At 31.8% G+C, this 18,174-nt stretch overlaps 2 protein-coding genes and 2 long non-coding RNA genes across 8 annotated transcripts; 3 read left to right on the top strand and 1 right to left on the bottom strand.

Moving 5' to 3' along the window:
• Positions 1–4,271: 4,271 nt before the first annotated feature.
• On the bottom strand, positions 4,272–6,828 carry LOC121127574 (uncharacterized). Of its 4 annotated transcripts, none has more exons than XR_005867865.2 (6): positions 6,462–6,828; positions 5,903–6,335; positions 5,647–5,837; positions 5,454–5,577; positions 4,763–5,399; positions 4,272–4,700 (listed from the first exon to the last, which is right to left on the bottom strand). It is a non-coding gene; the product is annotated as an uncharacterized lncRNA (long non-coding RNA). The 4 variants fall into 4 exon arrangements; XR_011783334.1 differs by having other exon boundaries at positions 4,763–5,130; positions 5,281–5,399; positions 5,454–5,837; positions 6,462–6,827; XR_005867863.2 differs by having other exon boundaries at positions 5,454–5,837; positions 6,462–6,827.
• Positions 6,829–6,849: 21 nt separating this feature from the next.
• Positions 6,850–8,291, top strand: LOC121127575 (uncharacterized). Its single transcript, XR_005867866.2, has 2 exons — positions 6,850–7,657; positions 7,833–8,291. It is a non-coding gene; the product is annotated as an uncharacterized lncRNA (long non-coding RNA).
• Positions 8,292–10,121: 1,830 nt separating this feature from the next.
• Positions 10,122–12,991, top strand: LOC121127915 (carboxy-terminal kinesin 2). The gene is made up of 6 exons (XM_040723493.2): positions 10,122–10,425; positions 10,485–11,293; positions 11,353–11,760; positions 11,826–11,972; positions 12,069–12,374; positions 12,444–12,991. Exons 1-6 carry the CDS (start codon positions 10,272–10,274, stop codon positions 12,636–12,638), a joined length of 2,019 nt encoding a protein of 672 aa, XP_040579427.1. The 5' UTR covers positions 10,122–10,271; the 3' UTR covers positions 12,639–12,991.
• A 2,438-nt stretch (positions 12,992–15,429) lies between these two features.
• On the top strand, positions 15,430–17,691 carry Adsl (adenylosuccinate lyase). 2 transcript variants are annotated; one of them, XM_040723345.2, is made up of 5 exons: positions 15,430–15,448; positions 15,704–15,939; positions 16,104–16,328; positions 16,387–16,599; positions 16,656–17,691. In XM_040723345.2, exons 2-5 carry the CDS (start codon positions 15,739–15,741, stop codon positions 17,496–17,498), a joined length of 1,482 nt encoding a protein of 493 aa, XP_040579279.1. In that variant the 5' UTR covers positions 15,430–15,448; positions 15,704–15,738; the 3' UTR covers positions 17,499–17,691. The 2 variants fall into 2 exon arrangements, with proteins under 2 accessions (XP_040579279.1, XP_040579276.1); XM_040723342.2 differs by lacking the exon at positions 15,430–15,448 and having other exon boundaries at positions 15,480–15,939.
• The last annotated feature ends 483 nt before the right edge of the window (positions 17,692–18,174 follow it).

Genomic DNA, 18,174 nt, shown 5'->3' with positions numbered 1-18,174 from the left:
GAGATCCATTTCTATTTACTTCAAAAAATTCCCAAATCGAAATTTGTAAAGTAAAGTGAAAAAAACTTTTTTTGCACTAATTTTGCAAAAAAAAATAGTTAAAAGCATTTATTGGAATTGTAAAAGAAACACAAACCTATCAATATTTTTTTTGTACTGGCAAAAACAAAAAGTTATGAAGAATAATGTTGTCGAAAACATAAACTTCGATAACTGGTTCATTTTTACAAATATTGCAAAAATTAGTTAACAAAATATTCAGAAAATTGTAAATATTTCAATGAACAGATAGAGTCCAAAATGTTTTGTTTTGTGGCATTTCTTTTAAAAATATTGAAAATTGACATTTGATGAAAAAATAGGGGGGAAAGAGAGAAATAATGAAAAAAATTGAAAAATACTCCAGAAAATGACAGATACTTCAGTTAAACATCATTTTTTATTTGGCAAATTTATATGCAAACCAATCTCCAGACAAAATTCTACAAATTTTATTCTTTTTACTAATCCCATATTCCATGGGAAGTTCATTTTTTTGCACCTCAAATAAACGAAATTGCAATTTTTACCGATTTCTTTTTTTTGCCCATAACTTTTTTGATTTTGAATCAATTTAGAAAACGTAGTTATTCTACAGTTGTTAGTTGAAACGCAATCTCTTTTTGATAAATAAGTAATAACTCAAATCCCTATCTAGTCTCCATGAGCTGCAAAAAACTGTTTGTGTGTTTTTGGGCATGGCATGCGCCCCCTTTATATGACCCCCCCCCCTTAAAAAAATCGAAACCCCCGTCTCAGCACGTCCAATCTCAAAATAGGGACCAATGCAAAATACCAGCCCCCTAGGGTCAATGGTGTGGGAACGTATAAAGGAGATCTATAAACACACACACAATCTCTCTTTTATATATATATATAGATAAACGACGAGGGATCAACAAGAAATTGTATTCCTGTTTTTTTGGAAACGGACCATAAGATAGAATAAATTATTTACTTCGTGTATTTATGAAAAATAATAAATTATGAAATAACCATGACGTATCAAGGGAGAAGAGGGAATCCACAGCTGACAACAAAATACATAGGGTATCTTTGTGTTAGCGAGATAACGCAGTGCTAGCTAAAAATGTTGTTTACAAATTACAATTTCTTCGTCATAAAATCTATTATTTAACTACAACATTGATCATTCTAATTACCAACTATTAATTGATACTATCATTTCATTTTGATCCATTAAAACTACATGGTTATTATGTATTTATGAGTAATATAACTGTTGACATTTGAACTTTATAATGTGCCACATAATACTTATATTATAGCATTTTTTATTATTAAAATAATCTAAAATGACACCATTATCAATCATTTATGGAAGATTCATTTATTGCATTATCGTCATCCCAAGTACTGTAAATCCTTATTTTAAAATTATTACGCTCATATTTACGTTGCAACTTGTACAATTTGCTTAGACAAGTTGCAACTTGCACAAAATCGCAACTTGTATAAAACATAATAGATATAATATTTGTGTTGTGTACTTGAGATTAAACCCAAGTAATTTGAAGCCAAATTGTTATCAGAGCATCAAATCACTTTTCCCATGAATGTAATTTTAAATAGGTTATAAACTACCTATTTTTTTATTTGTTTCGTTCCAATCTTATTAATATATATTACCTAAAGAACCCTACCAAATGGTGTAAGCTGTCAAAAACATTTGAAATTAATAAGTTTAAAAAATTAAACAGGGTTCTATAGTAAACAAAAGATCGAGAAGTGGTATGGCTAAAATTGTTTGGATACATAGACCGCGTGGCCCCGGGTTCACTGAAATGATTAATGAGCAATGATTAATTTGAGCCCTGAATGAGTTAAGCACTTAATAGCGATATAGTAGATACTAAAAGAAACACATTATTTACATTTAAGAATCCAAGACATGTATTTGCTGTTACTGTAAATACATTAATTAAAAAAGAAGACAATTTGTCTTGGATAATGACGGCAAAATAATTACAAATCTAATCACTTTTTAGATAAAATATCTAGTACAATATGTACAATTTGTTAATTATTTATTTTTCTTATGAAATGAACAGCCAAAATCATTCTGCTAGAAAAAGAAAGAATTTATTAGACAAAAGTAAGTCTGCTAAATGAATTAATAAGCTTTGATCATTAAATTCAAAAATTTCGATTGAGTTCCTATTTATAAATAAATAAATATGCCAAATATGCTATTGTAAACAATCTAATTTTTTTTACAAAATGCATTAATCATGTAAGTATTATACATATTCACAAAACATAACATAATATCGCTTAATAATTATGTTCTCCAATTGATTCCAAGAAATGGTGAGCTGCTCTGTTGATTATAGAAATATTCAGAAGTTGATTGAAATACAAACCCTATTTATCTCTTGGGTTCTGGAATTGAAACAGTTGTTATAAGATTAGTATATAATAATATAGTGTAATATTAAAAGTAATACAATATTATTAAAATTCATTGATATCGTCATGGATAGATAATCATAATCTGGACGTAACTCAATCATGATCGAATGGCCTTTAAAAGTTTATGGTATTGACGTTAATTCGTCTCTGTTAGGTATTATATTTAATAAGCAATCATAAATTATGATAATAATTAATTGATAAACGGCCTACGGATGAGAAAATATGTATTTGATGGCTTGCAATTCTTGTAAGTTTGACCACTGACAAAGAAAAGAACGGTTTATAATTTAAATTGTAGTTTTATTTATAAAGTGATGGACCAAACAAAAGTGTTTGGAGGAAGAAAAATCCCCATAATATTTTTGTTTCTTTGGACTTTCAGAACCAGTAAAATCCACCAAATTTAGGCACCTTTGCCAGACTTCAATGATTATAATATTGGATCGTTTTTCTTAGTGTGAAAACCGAATGTTGGTGAGAGCTTCTTTCGTTGCAATTTATTAATGACGACAGTACGATTCTTTATAAAAAACTTAAATCGATATTTATTCTAAATGTTTCTTTAATTGGTCAGATGCGAGTTGTATTGATTAAGTATAATTTAAGTTAACCTTTATACATTCTGTCAAAAAAGTACCGGGAGTTTAAAACGCAAATTTCACGTTAAATCATTAAAATTTATTTTGTTCCCATCAAAGTAATCTCCATTGGATGCAATACAACTATGCCAACGTTTTTTCCAGTCCTCGAAAAAAAAATTTATAGGCATTTTTTGGTATGTCCTTTAGCTCCTTCCACGAATTTTGTTTTATGGATTCAATACTCAAAACAGATTCCACGGAGTGGCAATTTATGTTTGGGGAACAAAAAAAGTAACACCGAGCTAAATCAGAAGAATATGGTGGTTGATCGATGGTATTTATTGCACGTTTGGCTTTGAATTCACTCACAGTCGTGGCTCTCTGCGATGGCGCGTTATCGTCGTGTAAAATCCACGAGTTTTTCTTGCATAATTCTGGCCGTTTTTGACAAATTTTTGCATGCAAATGCTTTAGTTTGCCCAAATAGTTCTCCTGATTACCGTTTGTTCCTTTGGAACGAATTCATGATACACCATACGGCAAATATAAAAAAAAAACTTGAACGCTTCGTACTACTCATATGCACGGTTTATTTTTCTAACATTTTTAACGCGTCAGCACATGAAATTTTGTTCGCAAAACAAAATTTATGGCAACTCTTTGTTCGTTGTAAAAATCGTGGAGCACTAGTGAGGTACACTAAAAGTACTTTAAGGTAGACCTGGGATCTTTCAAGGATAGATTGACCAGGTGTTGCAAGCAAATTATTCTACAAATTGCGCTCATACTCGGCTTCATAATGAAAGAGAGTTGCCAACATAAAAAAATATTTTTAAATTAACAATTCCCGGTACTATTTTGACAGAATACATCATATCTAGATGACAAAGGTCGACATTTCACGTGCATTTTAGAGCTCCTAAATATAGTTTTAATTATAAGTTGTAAAATCGTAGCTATTTTGATTTTGGTGTTTATTTAATTATAAATTTGCCATTTGTTGAAACATCAAAAATTGTAACTACCACGTATATATTTAATCATCATATAACATCCTGGTTTCTATTTATGGAAAATAGTTTATATAGCGTACTTTATTATAAATAAAATCATTATTTATTTATCCATTATTAATTATAATTATTTGTTGATTGGCATAACACCCACATGTAAACAAATGTACGTCCCTATTCATGGCCTGAATTATCTGACAAACAAATTTATAAAATATTTATTTATTAAAGTTGTAATATAGTAACATAAAAAATTACTTAATTCATTCAACGGGTTCTATACCCGGACATGAATGGGGCTATCACTAAAAGTAACTGATACAAAAAAGTCGAAATATAAAATTAATTCAAGGTGAATAAGAACATAATTTCCACACTGTACATTTACAGAACGATTAAGAAATGTGTTGATAAACGATATAGAATTCATCGTAACCTTTTCGTTACAGGCCCTATTTGGGATTAATTGACCTTCATAGTAAGGAACTCAATTTTTTGGATGATGTATTTGGTCTCCCTAATCCTCCTTCCTTACTTCGCTAGACTAAGAAAACCAACCAGGGAAAATCGAAGGACCCTGCGGTACCTCCAAAATTGGATCGATATCATCCTCCAATAACGCTAATGATTCCTGAAAAAGATAAGAGATATAGATAATGACTTGCATCTGTAATTTGAATGCTAATAAATTACTTTTTGAGCTAAAGCAATGATGCATTACTCAAATGATCGAAGTTCTCATTTATATTTTGTGTTTCTTTGAGTTTAACATCCTTTGATCCAGAATTTTTCAACCTTTCAGAGCCAGCAAGATCCACCACATTTAGACAACCTTGGCAAGCTTCACTCGTTATACTATTTGATCCAGTTATTTTAAGAATGAAAACTGAATGTTAGCCAGAGCTTCTTTCGTTGCAGTTGGTGGCGGGGACGGAATGATTCTTCATAGAAATCTTCAGTAGATAATTGATTAACCTTTGTGATGTAACGACTTCATTTTATCTAAACCCCAAATAAATAACCTCAATTTGAACATCTTAATAACGCACACAAGTACACCGCTGTGACAAAAGATAAGTTTGACTTAGAAAGTTATTGATGAGAAAAATCTTAATAAGAATAACAAATGCGAATATACGAAGAAAAGGATCGCAACTCTGAATCATAACGTCAGAGGTTTCAGTCATATTCAATAATTAGAAAGTAATTGCCTTTAATCATTACAAGTAGCTATTCTAAAAAAATAGTCCAATGTTTCGGTGAATGAAGACAATGCGACTCAGACCGTTGAAGAGAAAACTTGATTCTAATTTACATGGCCATTCCTTCACTAAAAAAAATAAGTAAACTTAAGCTATTCTGTGTCAATTTTAAGATATACTACTTTTTCAAAAGTTGTTTCAGTTTCTTTGAACATTTTTTTATCATCTTGGGTATCCTGCACTCACAACTGAAAGACTCTTGTCCCTCTATTATAAATGTGTTGCCAGTTACTGTTTGGCCATACGCTAAGACATACCCATTATAATCATCCTTCACACTCTGGACTTATAGATAATTTTATTTTATAATAATACCTTGATTTGTATTAGGTCCAAAAACCTTGGTAGTCAGTTGTCTTAGCTTTTAAGTCATATGTCTTGAGAATCTTGAAACTTAAACTCCCAAGGGTTTAGTGTTTTTTGATGGAAATGTCATTGACTTGACCGTTTTGTTTTAAAACGTATTCTAAACAAAGGACAGAGACGAAAAAAGACGCAATGTTACCCTATAAATAATTATAGTTAATATTATTTTTTTAAACAGCTAATTTTAATGATTTTAGGCAATTACTTTTGATTATTGATTAGGACTGAAACCTCCGACGTTATGATTCCAGGTCGTGATTCTTTTCTTCGTATATTCGCATTTGTTATTCTTGTTAAGATTTTTCTCATCAATAACTTTCTAAGTCAAACTTATCTTTTGTCACAGCGGTGTACTTGTGTGCGTTATTAAGATGTTCCAATTGAGGTTATTTATTTGGGATTTAAATTAAATGAAGTCGTTACATCACAAGGGTCAATCAATTATCTACTGAAGATTTCTATGAAGACTCATTCCTTCCCCGCCACCAACTGCAACGAAAGAAGCTCTGGCTTACATTCGGTTTTCATTCTTAAAATAACTGGATCAAATAGTATAACGAGTGAAGCTTGACAAGGTTGTCTAAATGTGGTGGATCTTGCTGGCTCTGTAAGATTGAAAGACTTTGGATCAAAGGGAGCTAGACTCAAAGAAACACAAATTATAAATAAGTCAATAGCTAACTTAGTAATGTTATCATGGTTTTAGCTCGGTAAGTAATTTATTAGCATTCAAATTCAAATTAGTCATTAGGTATTTTCTATACCTGTTATCTTTTTATAGGAATCACTGGCGTTGTTAGAGGGTTCATTCTCCATGATTTCTTATCAACTTTTGAGATCCAATTTCGGAGGTCCCGCAGGGTCCTTGGATTTTCCTTGGTTGGTTTTGTTAGTCTAGCTAAGTGGAGGAGGATTGGGGTGGGCAAATGCATCCAACTTGGCATTGAAAGAGAGAACAGTACTCGACCTACCTGCACCCTCTAGGTATGAACCACTGAGTTGCCTATAATTTTTTACATAGGTCAATCAATGTCATATAGGTACAGAAACAAAAAGGATTTGATTAATTATTCGACATGTTGAGCAATACACTACTCCCGCCTCACTACCGGTGATTACTAAAAACATTAAGTAGCAAGCAACTTACCGCCCCCCCCAAGTGTACCTACACGAGAATTTAATACAAACAAGTTGATATAATCGATGTTGGAACCTGGAACTTTTATTTTGTGAGAATGTTAGGTGGGAAAAATAGCAGGGCTGTAGTCTTTTTAGTTTTTTAAGACGATCTAACAGTAGTAATATTTTATAAGAATTAGGACAGAGAAATTCAGTCTATTGAAATGATTTTCTTATATACATTTTATTGCGAAAAATAGGATCAAGACATTATTCATAATGAAATAATAGAGATTCCAAGTTTAATTCTGTAAAGTAAATATATCAGCTATGATAATTTGGCAGTTATCCCACCTTAAGTAGTGATGCTCATCGGCAAAGATTGAAATAATATGAAACGGCTATATGTAAACAATATTAAAGAACCCGAAAATTAACGTTGCCAACCTGACAATTCAAAGATTCTTTGGGAGGAGAGCAGTTCAGCTATCATGACGTTTGATTAAATTAGCTCAGAGCAGGTGTGATGAGGGGGGAAGTTTAAAGGTCAAGGTAGGAGGAGAAGGAGATAGGCAAGTAGCTATGAGATTAGGGAAATATACACAAATCCCACACAGTATCTAGGAAGAAAATACTACGATATCGATCCTCAATTCTACTCCGAGTACAACAGGGACTTACACTTATAACCAGAGATGGAAATCATGGTATCCACCGGTATGCTAAATAAACGAAAATTAACGTGGTAACCTTGACAATTTGAAGAATGTTTTGAAAAGAGCAGTCTCGCTATCATTCCTACTATAAGATCGGTTGTGAGGAGGTCTGAGAGGGTTGGAAAGTAAGTAAACACAAATTGTACTCTGTATCAAGTAAAACAAAATGACAAGAATTACTTCTAAGTCGATCCTAAACTCTAGTCTTAGTTCAACAAGGACTTATATCATAATCATAACTTCCCAAACAATATCGTTTAGCCAAGAATGGTTATAATATAAATTCATTATCTTACTTAGTTTTCATCAACGTTGAATGACTTACCAAACGTTCAAATATGAGGAAAATAATCTAGTCCTGGATCATTTGTGTCCTAAAATGGTAATACTCTCAATTTAAACATAGTAAGAGTAGACGATATGGATCTTTAATATATTATTATCGGAATATTAAAATGCCATATCCTCTAAATATTGAAATCATATTTGATATTAGTTTCTTAAGTACAAGATTGTTATTGCCAAGAATTGGATTCAATATTATGTAGGACGTCATAGAAAAAATACATAGTCATCATCAAGACCCCCAAAAAAAACTTAAATTGTTTAAATGTGTAATTGTGAAGGATATTACCGAAATTTGATTTAAAATTTAATAAAAATGATGTGCAATTTAAAAATAAAACTTATGTTAATTTTATAGCTTGTAGTCTTCCTTAATGTAAGATAAAATAAAATATAATGCGATTATTATAGGTAGTTCAATTTTTTCTGTGTATTTATTCTTGAAGTAATCCATGATTTATTATAAGATCTCATTGTACCCACAATTCCAATATCGCTCACTTTTCTTATGAAGAATTCTAACTTGTTTTATATAAAATATTAGGCTTTTGACAAAAACAAATAAATGTAACAATTGTATTTCATTTTTTTAAGATTAAAGTTCATTATATAATTGTTATGTTAATTTTAACTCCTTTACGCCGATCATGAAGGAGATAAGGACAAGATTTATGGTAAGTCTTTCAGATTTTAGTCATGTGCCCTTTATTATTTTGGGATACAAGCCTTTAGAAAATTTGAATCTCAACAGCATAAGAAAAGCCGTATTTAAGGAATATAATTGAATCAAGACATGATTATTCTAATTTTATAACTGATATGAACAAGATACATGTCTCCTTCTATGTCCCACTCCATATTGATAGTCATCCAAATTTTGTAAAATTTATGGAACTTTATACAGGCAAAGTCATTTCTTCTCGCCACGCTATTACAAAGTCAATGGAGTCCCAAGGTAAAGTAGTGTTGTCAATGGTTAAGAAAAAACTGTAGGAGATTTTAATCTTCTTCTCTAAAACAGAACTACGATCCATGACTGCAGTGTTGATTGGTCCTCTGTATGGTCATTGTTCGATTTCCCTTATTTAATAAATTTGTAAGATGTTAAGAAGGCTGACAACAGAACAATTACATGTATTGAAGTCAAAAGTCTCAATAACGTTTTTGGTTTCGATTTTTGAGGTGAGAGACTAATCGATGGTGCAGCTTATTGTATAAAATCAGTCAAAAACCTTCAGCAGCATTTTTTTAATGATTTTGTATGTCCCATGTCTCACTCATGGTCTGAAAAGAATAGTAACACTTTGTCCTATTTACTTTGAAAATACCAACACTCTTAACTCTGAAGTAATAATTTTGTTCATTCATTCTGCTGATCGATTACTACGCCAAACTCTTAAATTTAGTCTTAGTGGTATGAATGAAAATAGTGATGCGATCAATAAATCAACAGCGATAATGTTATCCATTCATGATATAAATAAGACCTTTATTATAGGAAAATTTGTATGCACAACTTAAATATGTACTGATAAATGAGACCATTACACATTTTCGTCGAGATTATAATCAATAGAACTTAGATAATTCAATCAATATAAGAAACCAAATATTAAGAAACATTTTTAATTTTATACTCGTATCTAACTATTTTATCACAATTATCATTAATTACTTTGCTTCTTCATTATAATATTCAGAGCTGTATTTGATTCCACCTAGTGTTTTTTAGTTCTGAGTCCAAGTCCTTATGCTCTGGGTTAATGAGAAAATAATTAATGTCCAGATTTAAATGTAATATCGTCTAAGGCAATATTAATATCCTTTCCTATAAGTTCTTCCTTCATCCCTGACAACTTTAGGACTCCATTGACTTTATGATGGAGATACGCCTTGCGAGAATGAAAAAGAATAAAACAAAAATCATGACAGCTTTTGTACATAAAATATAAGTACAAACATCAGGTAACGACTTCAAAATATCCTTTTTCATCTCTGCTATTCTATAACTCCGCAACAAATCATCAGTGTTACTCTTCGTCTTTCTTCCACTAGCTATTACTTTATGCTTATTGTTCTCTCCTCAAGAGTAAAAAAATAATGATAACAGCTATGAAAAATAAAAAATTCTTTGCAGGCAGCAATTACAAAAAAAGCTCGAACTTCCATATTTTAAACATATACAGTGTGACTAGTACTTTTAAAGCTTTAGTAGTACAGAAAGCTTTAAAACAGCTTTAATAATATAATAGTGGCAGAGAGTGGCAGGTTGTTAGATCGGAAAGAAGGAGGAAAGAGAAGAAAATGAAAAAGGAGGAAAAATTCAATTCAAAAATCGGTTGCTAAAGTTGGTATCAAACGTCATTCTCTAATTCAAAGACAAACTATAAATAAATGGATTCAAAAGCATCTGGAATTGCTCGACCAGTTTCGAGTCTTCTTCCCACTCCCCGCATTTCAAACAATGAAACAACTAAGAAACGTAATATTATGAGGTCGACCACGACGGATCTGGAGCAAGGAACTGCCAAGAGGGCTCGAACAGCAGGTGCAATCCCTTTTCACTCAATTCGTATTCATACCCTTGTCCCTTTTTGATTTTCCTAGCAATGGACACCCCGAAACTGCCTTCGAATTTGAATAAAGCCAAAAGCAAGTCCATGATGATCATGAAGGGACCTTCCAGGCGCGGTGTTGGAGGGACCAACAGCACTTTGAGTGCAGCCCGCTCTTTCAATCACACTGCCAAAATGGACAGTTTTGCTCGCCCCGTTGCTCCTCCTTCACTCCGCTCCACGGACAAACCCCAGTTGGGGAAAGGCAAAGGACCAGCGGGACCTCCGAAATGGGACCTCAAAAGCAGATTAGAAATCATGGAGAAGAAATCTTCCAACAACGCAAATCGCATTGAGCATCTGGAACATCTGAACACGGCACTCAAGTCCAACGTTGTGGAAAAGGAAAACATGGTGAATCAGAACGTTGAAGAACTCTCTCAAATGAAGGAGCATCAACATCAACTCATGCAACAACTCAGTCAAGCACAATCCAGAGCTTCAAACATGGAAGAACAGAAAAATATGGAAATCAAAAGCCTGAAATCCCAGTTAAATGATCTTGAATTCAAAATAGATGCGCAAAAGAGATCCATCCAAAGTCTTGGGGATGAACTCGATTCTAAAAGAGAAGAACTACGCGGATTGAAGTCTACCGTTGCAACCCTAACCTCCACCTCCGCAGGAATGGACGCCAAACTTAAACATTTTGAATTAGAAAACGAAAAAAGTACAGCCGAAATAAGTCGCCTCTCCAAATTGTCTTCTGATCAAGAAGAACAAATTAGAATCTACGAAGAAAAAGCTCGAGCCTTTGAGTCGGAACGACGGAAATTGCATAATCTTATACAAGAGTTAAAGGTAATTGCCATAAACATTGAAAGTAGATGTTTTAAAATAATTACTCTAATTCTTTATAGGGTAACATTCGCGTCTTTTGTCGTCTTCGTCCTTTGCTTGGCGAAGAAGTATTACATCAAAATGGGAAAGTCAATCATATTTCCATCAAAGAAGACTCTAAATCCTTAGAGTTACTCAAATCTTCAGATTCTTCTCATGATACGGGCTTAAAGGCGAAGAACACAAACTATGATTTTGAGTTTGACAAGGTTTTTGGACCTGATTCAACTCAAGATGTTGTGTTCGAGGAAATTTCTCAATTAGTCCAGAGTGCAATCGATGGTTATAATGTATGTGTCTTTGCGTACGGTCAAACAGGATCTGGTAAAACATTCACGATGGAGGGAGGCGAATCTTCTGGTTGTGAGGGCATGATACCCAAGACGATTAAAAAAATATTCGAAGAAACTAAACAACTTGTTGGAAAGGTAGTGTATCTTAATCATTGGTGTGCAACATCTTAGGCTTACATATTTTATTTTTTATAATGAAGGGATGGGCTTATAAATTAGAAGCAAGTTTTCTTGAAATATACAATGAAGAGATTCACGATTTACTTGCAACAGAAAAGAACCTCAAATACGAAATTAAAATGTCGGACTCGAATAAAAAAGGAGAAATTTATGTGAGCAATGCCAAGGTATGATGATTGATTTAAGAACAATTTTGATATTTCTAGATTCGTTTGATTAAATTATTATACTCGTTATTCTTATTTATTTGGGATTATAAATAGATTGAAGTCGTTACATCCCAAGGACAAATCAACAATCTATTGAAGCTTTCAATGAAGAATCGTGCTGTCGCCGCCACAAATTGCAACGAAAGAAGTTCTCGCTCGCATTCTGTTTTCATTTTAAGAATAACTGGATCAAATACAACAACGAGTGAAGCTTGTCAAGGTTGTCTGAATTTGGTGGATCTTGCTGGCTCTGAAAGATTGAAACACTCTGGGTCGGAGGGTGCTAGACTCAAAGAAACACTTAGTATAAATAAGTCACTAGCTAACTTGAGTAATGTCATCATGGCTCTAGCTCAAAAAGTAAGTCATTAGCATTCAAATTAAAACTTGAGATTTAGTTGTTATCCATTATTATGTTATCTTTTTCAGGAATCCCATGTTCCATTTAGGAATTCCAAGTTAACTCATCTCCTTCAAAATTCCCTTGGTGGAAATTCCAAGACACTTATGTTTGTTAATATTTCACCCAGAGAAGAATTTTTCAACGAAACATTGAGTTCTCTACGATTTGCTACGAAAGTCAATCAATGCCAAATAGGTACCGCAACAAAAAAGGTACGATGACATGGTATATCATTTATGAACGGCATATCAACGCATTTCTGCATTTTTCTGTATATTGGACTACGTGGAAATTATGACCTTATTGACTATAAACTAAGTTTATATATCTACTTTTTTTATCTGTGTTACTTTTAGTCATTGACCCATTAACGCCCGGGAGTAGAACCCGTTGTACGAATCAAGTTATTTTTTATATATTACTTCTATTAGTATTCTAATAGAAAATTATTTTATAAATTTATTTGTCAAATAATTTCAGCCAAGAATAGACACGTACATTTATTTACGTGTGGGCCTTACGCCAATCCGCAAATAATTCATAATTGATTAATAAATGATAATTCTATTTGTAATATAGTACTCTTTTATAAATTATTTTACCTAAAAATAAACCAGGATGTTATATAATGATAAAATATATCCTGGTTCTTACAATTTTAATGTTTCAACAAATTGAACATAAATAATCAGCTATTACACCATAATAAAAATAGCTACGGGCCTACATCTTTAAAAAATAAATCCTTGCTTCTGCTCTAAAAAGGGTCTAAAATGTTAACATCAGTCCTCAAGTCCTCCTGTAACTTATATTACATAAGTTTTAAGAGCATTAAATACCTGGCCGTTAAAAGTAATCATTTTGAATACAAATTCGTTATTTTCCTCTTCTTTATTCTCTTAATAACTTCCATCCTTCGTACTCATCACATTCAAGCGGGTCATTCACTTCGCACCAGAGCCTCCTCATTAACACACCCTTATGTTGACCGAAGTGGCGAAAGCGTTGCTTTGTTTTTTATGAAAACGCATTTGTTACAAAAATTAGTTAATTGTTTATTAATCAATAAATAAAGATAAACTAATGAGGGTTATAAAATTTTTGTCTCAACTCTTCAGATACTTTATTATTTTTTGTCTGTTGTATTGTTATTACTTATTCCTTAACTCCATTGTCCATTCTGTTCATAATTAATTTAAAAGAAGAATAATGTAGACATTAGACGAGCTCAGAAATGAAATTTTGTATCTCAATCTAACGCTCAGTTCTGAGGCCTTAAAGATGCACCAATAATACCACATACCAAATTTTAGTAATGAATGCCCATTTATAATATGTAAACGTATCTATGAAATTATTAGAAGCTCGTTAGCCAAACAATTATCTTGATCATTTCAAAGAATTTTCGAATAAATGTTAAAAATGTAATGAAATTGCTCATATTGTGATGTTTGAAGTCACATAACTATTAATGATTGTAAGTTACCATATTGGAAAGCCATGTGCTTCAATTTTATGTCTGGCTCTGCTGATATTGACTTATTGCTAACCCCACTGATTATTTTAGGACTTAATAATTTAACAATAATAAATTATGGGCAAATTGGAAACAATATAATATCAAAGCTCATCAAAGGCAAAAATCAGATCATTTTCCAAAATTTGAAGAAACTGCATTCTAAAATTTTTCTTCTTATTGATTTAATCATAAAAATATGGTTTTTGGCTACATAAAAATTCCGTGTTGTGTGAAGACATTTAGTACTTGCAAAAAAATAGGTAAAATGTGATTTTTTATAATTTTAAATTCCCTTTTGGCAAGTTTTTCCTGGATTTTTCAGCATAGCTGGATGAACTTGAGTATTTTGTACATCGATATGAAGTTTCAAAAATGTATTTTAAACAAATAAATGAAAAATGGATTTAGAAAGAAGCAATTAAGCATAAACCCATATAACTTATTCAAATTTAATATCATTGTTATATCAAATTGCACTTTTATAGAAAAAATGTCCTATGTTTTATTTAAAAAAGAATACATATCAAAATTTAAATGTTACAATTTTGACATTGGTCATTTTGGTAGCCTAAACTAAACACCCAAGTTTTATAACAATCAAACCTCTTTTTTTATTGATATTAAGAAAACTAATGAGCTATTGGATATCAAAGTAGGGCCAACAAATAGAAGACTTAAACCTTACTGTCTATAAAAATCGTATCACTCAATTGCCTTGTTTTTTAGATATATTACCCTAAAATTTATTAACAATATTTTATTACTAAGGTAGTTTGAAATACAATATAATAAAATATATAAATCTAATATTTTAAGTTACCTTGCTTATTACATTGTTATCTAATATTATTTCCATATTGTTAGATATTATTTCTGAACAATATAGTTCAGACTGTAGAAAAATAATTAACTATTGCAATGGAAAGAATAAGATATTTTTCTGAAAATGTCCTACTATTCTCATCCCTAATCGATAAAAAATGTAAAATATGGTACTTATCTAGCCATTTTAGGGATTTTTGGTTCATAATACCTTGATATAATTCTAATATCGGTGTTTATCATTGGGATCTAGTAGTATTCAATGAAAGTTTTAATTATTTTTTAACTCAAAGTCATTTGATGGAGTATTATCAAGGTTTATTGGATTGTTGTCTATTTTATGTAGTAAAAAATATCAATTTTGAGCCCCAAAATGGCGTCTCCATTAATTATAAAGCAATTTATGACATCCGTGAAAACGCTAGATTTGTGTTTGATTTCGTATTTTATTGTTATATTTGTCTGATGTGACGTATATTTTTGTGTGTGACGTATTTCATTAGACTCCTCCCACTTTCATATTATTTATCCTGGTGAGAGCAAGGTACTAAGAGACTCTTAAGTATCTTGTATGAGAGTACGTAATAAGTACATCAATCATTTTCCGGGTATTTTTAATTAATAATGGCATAATTTACAAATTATCCAACTAAATATAGTGTTGTTGCACTCATTAGGATGTCCCAACTGGTATTTATGTAGTGAAAGGAATTTATTTAATGTTAACAGATAATTTACATCAGATTTGAATCACAAAATATATTGATGAATAGGTTAATTGATAAAGTATTGCATGTATATGCATACATTATTTTCAATAGTCCTTCATTGTTTTGTAGAATAGCAAAGTATTCCTTTATGCATTTGCTGAATCTTCCCTTCTTCCTCCTATTGCTGTAAAAAAACAACCTTTCAATTTCAGTACAAAGTTTGTTTTTCTCCCAGCAACAACGTCAACGAACACTAGCGTTTAACCCACGATGGCACTGTCAAATCCTTATATGGAATGGCGTTCTCCACTCAGCACTCGTTATGCCTCCGAAGCCATGAGATTGAATTTTGGCGAAGTGAAGAAAATTCAAAGATGGAGAACACTTTGGTGTGATCTTGCCGAAGCTGAAAAAGAAGTTGGACTCTTGATCCGAGACGCCAAAGGAGAATCTCATCCCATGGATCCTAAGGAAATCATTGCCTTATTTTGACAATTTATTTCTAATTTTATAGATATTTATAAAGAGACTAAAATGATTGCATTCATATTGATCAACGCAAGCCTAAGTTTTTTTCACAATTGACACATTGATTAAGACTCAAATTAATGTCTAAATACGGCAATGCCCTTTAGATTTTGGCATCTATGAGATCCAACATCGATAATATTGACTTTTCTGTTGCGGAGAAACGCGAAAAAGAGGTCAAACATGATGTTATGGCGCATGTTCATGCTTTTGGAACTGTTTGTCCTCCTGAAGCCGCTGCAATTATTCATCTCGGTGCTACATCATGTTTCGTAACTGATAATGCGGACTTGCTTGCCATTAGAGACGGTTTAGATATTCTTCTGCCCAAAGTAATAAAAAAACAATATCAGTTATAATTAGTTGTGTTAACTTAACGGCTCTTTTTAGATTGCCAGGTGTATTAATCGATTATCCACTTTTGCTTTGGAGTATAAGGATCTACCAACCATGGGTTATACACATTTTCAACCTGCACAACTGACCACTGTTGGTAAACGGACATGTCTCTGGGTTCAGGATTTGCTAATGGATGAGCTTAATTTGAAAAGAGTTCGAGATGATTTAAAATTTCGGGGTACTAAAGGAGCAACTGGTTCTCAAGTACGGATAATTTTTAAATATTTTACATAATGTTTCAATTTTTTCATACTCTTTAGGCAAGTTTTATGCAATTATTCGAGGATTCCCCCTCGGAAAAAGTTCAACAACTTGATAAATTGGTTGCAAAAATGTCTGGGTTTTCAGAAGTGTATCCAGTCACCGGACAAACATACTCACGAAAAGTTGATGTGAACATCCTTTCAGCAATAAGTGGACTGGGATCCACTATGCATAAGCTATGTTCGGATATTCGTTTATTGGCTCATGAAAAGGAAATTGAGGAGCCATTTGAGAAGACTCAGATAGGAAGCTCTGCCATGGCCTACAAAAGAAACCCTACAAGATGTGAACGCATTTGTGCATTATCTCGTCATTTAATGACTCTCATATTTAATGCAAGTCACACACATTCCACTCAATGGCTAGAGAGAACTTTGGACGATTCCGCTAATAGAAGAATCTCAATTTCTGAAGCATTTCTATGCGCAGATGCTGTGTTGCAAACAGCTCAAAATGTTTTTGAAGGCTTGGTCGTCTATCCAAAGGTAATCGAAAAACATATAATGCAAGAGTTACCTTTCATGGCGACTGAAAACATAATAATGGCTATGGTGAAAGCAGGTGGAGATCGTCAGGTATGCCACGAAAAAATCCGTGAACACTCAATGGAAGCTGGAAAGATGGTAAAAGTTATGGGAAAAGAGAATGATTTGATTCAACGCATTCAGTCAGATTCTTACTTTTCTCCAATTATATCTAAGATGGATGAGTTACTTGATCAAAAATCATTTACTGGACGAGCTTGTGAACAAGTGGAGCAATTCATTAAGAATGAAGTTGATCCCGTGCTGAAAAATTATGAATCTATATTAGAGGGGAAAGCTGAGTTTAGTGTTTAGTGAGGTGCTTAATTGGTATTTCTTTTAAAATCTTATGTATCTATGTTTTAGTCTTGTTTAAATCAAAATATTTTATACTAAATCAATAATTTGTTAATAAAAATTATTGTAATTGATGTGTTATTTTTGAGGACTTGAACTTCTTTGATATTTTTCAATAAAATAATCCATAATGTTCGGGATTTTTATATTAGTTTTCCTAATAGCACATTTATTTATAGACGCTAATTCATTTTGTTTGTTGAAAGTTATAGGCATTTAATACTTTATTCTAATAGATGTTTATTCAATATTAACCTGATTGGTATTTAGTGGCAATTTTTGATAAAAATTTACAAAATACGTTGGGTTTGTATCTGAAGAGTAAATATGTTGAAATGAACGTTTAGGATCTTAAAATAAGTTAACTCTTAGTACGGAGTGGTTCACTTACATTAGCTTAATAGTTTATCTTAGTGAATGTTTTAATATAATTATTTATAGATTGAACTTTGATCCAATTAATTTTCCTAAAAGGAATTCAAAATACAAATGTGTGTGCTAGGATTTTAGCATAAAAAGTTTCCCCCTCATCGTATCAACATTTTGATATCTAAATAATACTTAATAGATTCTTTTTTTTAATATTAATGTTATATGTTTCGTAAAATTTCATCATAACATGACTTTTTTAAAA

The sequence above is a fragment of the Lepeophtheirus salmonis genome, chromosome 13, assembly GCF_016086655.4.
Source record: "Lepeophtheirus salmonis chromosome 13, UVic_Lsal_1.4, whole genome shotgun sequence".
Lineage (NCBI taxonomy): Eukaryota > Metazoa > Arthropoda > Copepoda > Siphonostomatoida > Caligidae > Lepeophtheirus > Lepeophtheirus salmonis.
The sequence above is the reverse complement of the archived record's forward strand: the minus strand, read 5'-3'. Positions and strand labels throughout refer to the sequence as shown.

What these genes read in the sequence shown, in the direction of transcription:
- LOC121127915 (XM_040723493.2), top strand. Translation starts at nt 10,272, where the DNA reads ATGGATTCAAAAGCATCTGGAATTGCTCGACCAGTTTCGAGTCTTCTT. An exon ending in CTAAACAACTTGTTGGAAAG is followed by an intron (nt 11,761 to 11,825) that starts GTAGTGTATCTT and finishes TTTATAATGAAG; the next exon opens with GGATGGGCTTATAAATTAGA. An exon ending in TCATGGCTCTAGCTCAAAAA is followed by an intron (nt 12,375 to 12,443) that starts GTAAGTCATTAG and finishes TATCTTTTTCAG; the next exon opens with GAATCCCATGTTCCATTTAG.
- Adsl (XM_040723345.2), top strand. Translation starts at nt 15,739, where the DNA reads ATGGCACTGTCAAATCCTTATATGGAATGGCGTTCTCCACTCAGCACT. An exon ending in TAGATATTCTTCTGCCCAAA is followed by an intron (nt 16,329 to 16,386) that starts GTAATAAAAAAA and finishes GGCTCTTTTTAG; the next exon opens with ATTGCCAGGTGTATTAATCG. An exon ending in AAGGAGCAACTGGTTCTCAA is followed by an intron (nt 16,600 to 16,655) that starts GTACGGATAATT and finishes CATACTCTTTAG; the next exon opens with GCAAGTTTTATGCAATTATT.